Source organism: Mchenga conophoros, linkage group LG3 (genome assembly GCF_057382185.1).
Source record: "Mchenga conophoros isolate Kocher_MC1m ecotype Shallow Benthic linkage group LG3, M_conophoros_male_GT1.1, whole genome shotgun sequence".
Classification (NCBI taxonomy): domain Eukaryota; kingdom Metazoa; phylum Chordata; class Actinopteri; order Cichliformes; family Cichlidae; genus Mchenga; species Mchenga conophoros.
Window position 1 is genome coordinate 28,312,891 of NC_140528.1, and position 975 is coordinate 28,313,865.

Below are 975 nucleotides of genomic sequence, written 5' to 3' on the forward strand. Positions count from 1 at the left end.
GCTCTTCCGCTACAGCACACTGGCTCCAGTGGTACCAGGTTTCGCCTTTCCCTTTCAGTCGGACTGGGTGTGAGGTCCTGGTCTCCACCTCGAATGGACCTGTCCACCTGGGCTCGTTCCACCTTCGTTTGTAGACCTTCAGCCACACCCACTTTGCCTCTGGCACCGTCTGCTCCTGTCCTTGGCCTGCAGTCACCTGTGATGTAAAACTTAAGACAAGAGCTTTAAGTGTTTTAAATTGCTTTAAATGTTCAAATGTTCAATGCATCAACCCAATCCATTTTAAACTGTGCACAGATCTTAGCCAATTTATTTTTTAAATTTTGATTCATTCGCTCAACCTGGTCTTCCATCTGACCCCCTCCAAATGTTGCTTACCTTTATGGCTCCTCTCTCCTTCCAGAGTGACTTTTCTTCTGGAGAGGCCTTCTCTTGTTCTTTTATGATCTCTTCGCGTTCCAGCCCTGGATTTTCTTCCCAATCCATTCCCACACTTACCATTTGTCTGATCCCCGTGTAGCCAACCACCTTTTTGGCTGCTTAATCCGCTGCTCGATTACCTCGAGCAACCCAAGTGGCCGAATCATCGTGCCCCTTGCACTTTATGATTGCTACCTCCAGGGGTCCTTCCAGGGCTTCTTCCAGGGCCTTCATCTCCTTCTCATGTTTGATTGGTTGTTGATTGGTAGTGAGGAATCCAGCTCTCTTCCACTGACTCAGCTCCACATGTGCAGCTCCAAAGGCATAGGCTGAATCAGTGTAAATGTTTATCTTTTTTCCTTGAGCATATTTCAGAGCTTCAATCAGTGCAACCACCTCTGCTCTCTGCGCTGACTGCTGCCCTTCCAACTTTGCTGCTTTGATCACCTCCAGCTGCTCCCCTCTCTTACTTACAACTGCATAGCCTGCCTTGAGCCTCTCCTTCTCATCCCTAAAGCAGCAGCCATCTGTGAAGAGATCCTCTGCTCCTTCCAT

General features: G+C 48.5%; 1 protein-coding gene across 1 annotated transcript; it reads right to left on the reverse strand.

Moving 5' to 3' along the window:
- Positions 1 to 540: 540 nt before the first annotated feature.
- On the reverse strand, positions 541 to 975 carry LOC146577981 (ribonuclease H1-like). Its single transcript, XM_085267742.1, has one exon. The coding sequence runs from the start codon at positions 973 to 975 to the stop codon at positions 541 to 543; it is 435 nt and encodes a 144-aa protein (XP_085123868.1).

Excerpts from the sequence above, each read along its gene's own strand:
- LOC146577981 (XM_085267742.1), bottom strand. The coding sequence starts at position 975 with ATGGAAGGAGCAGAGGATCTCTTCACAGATGGCTGCTGCTTTAGGGAT.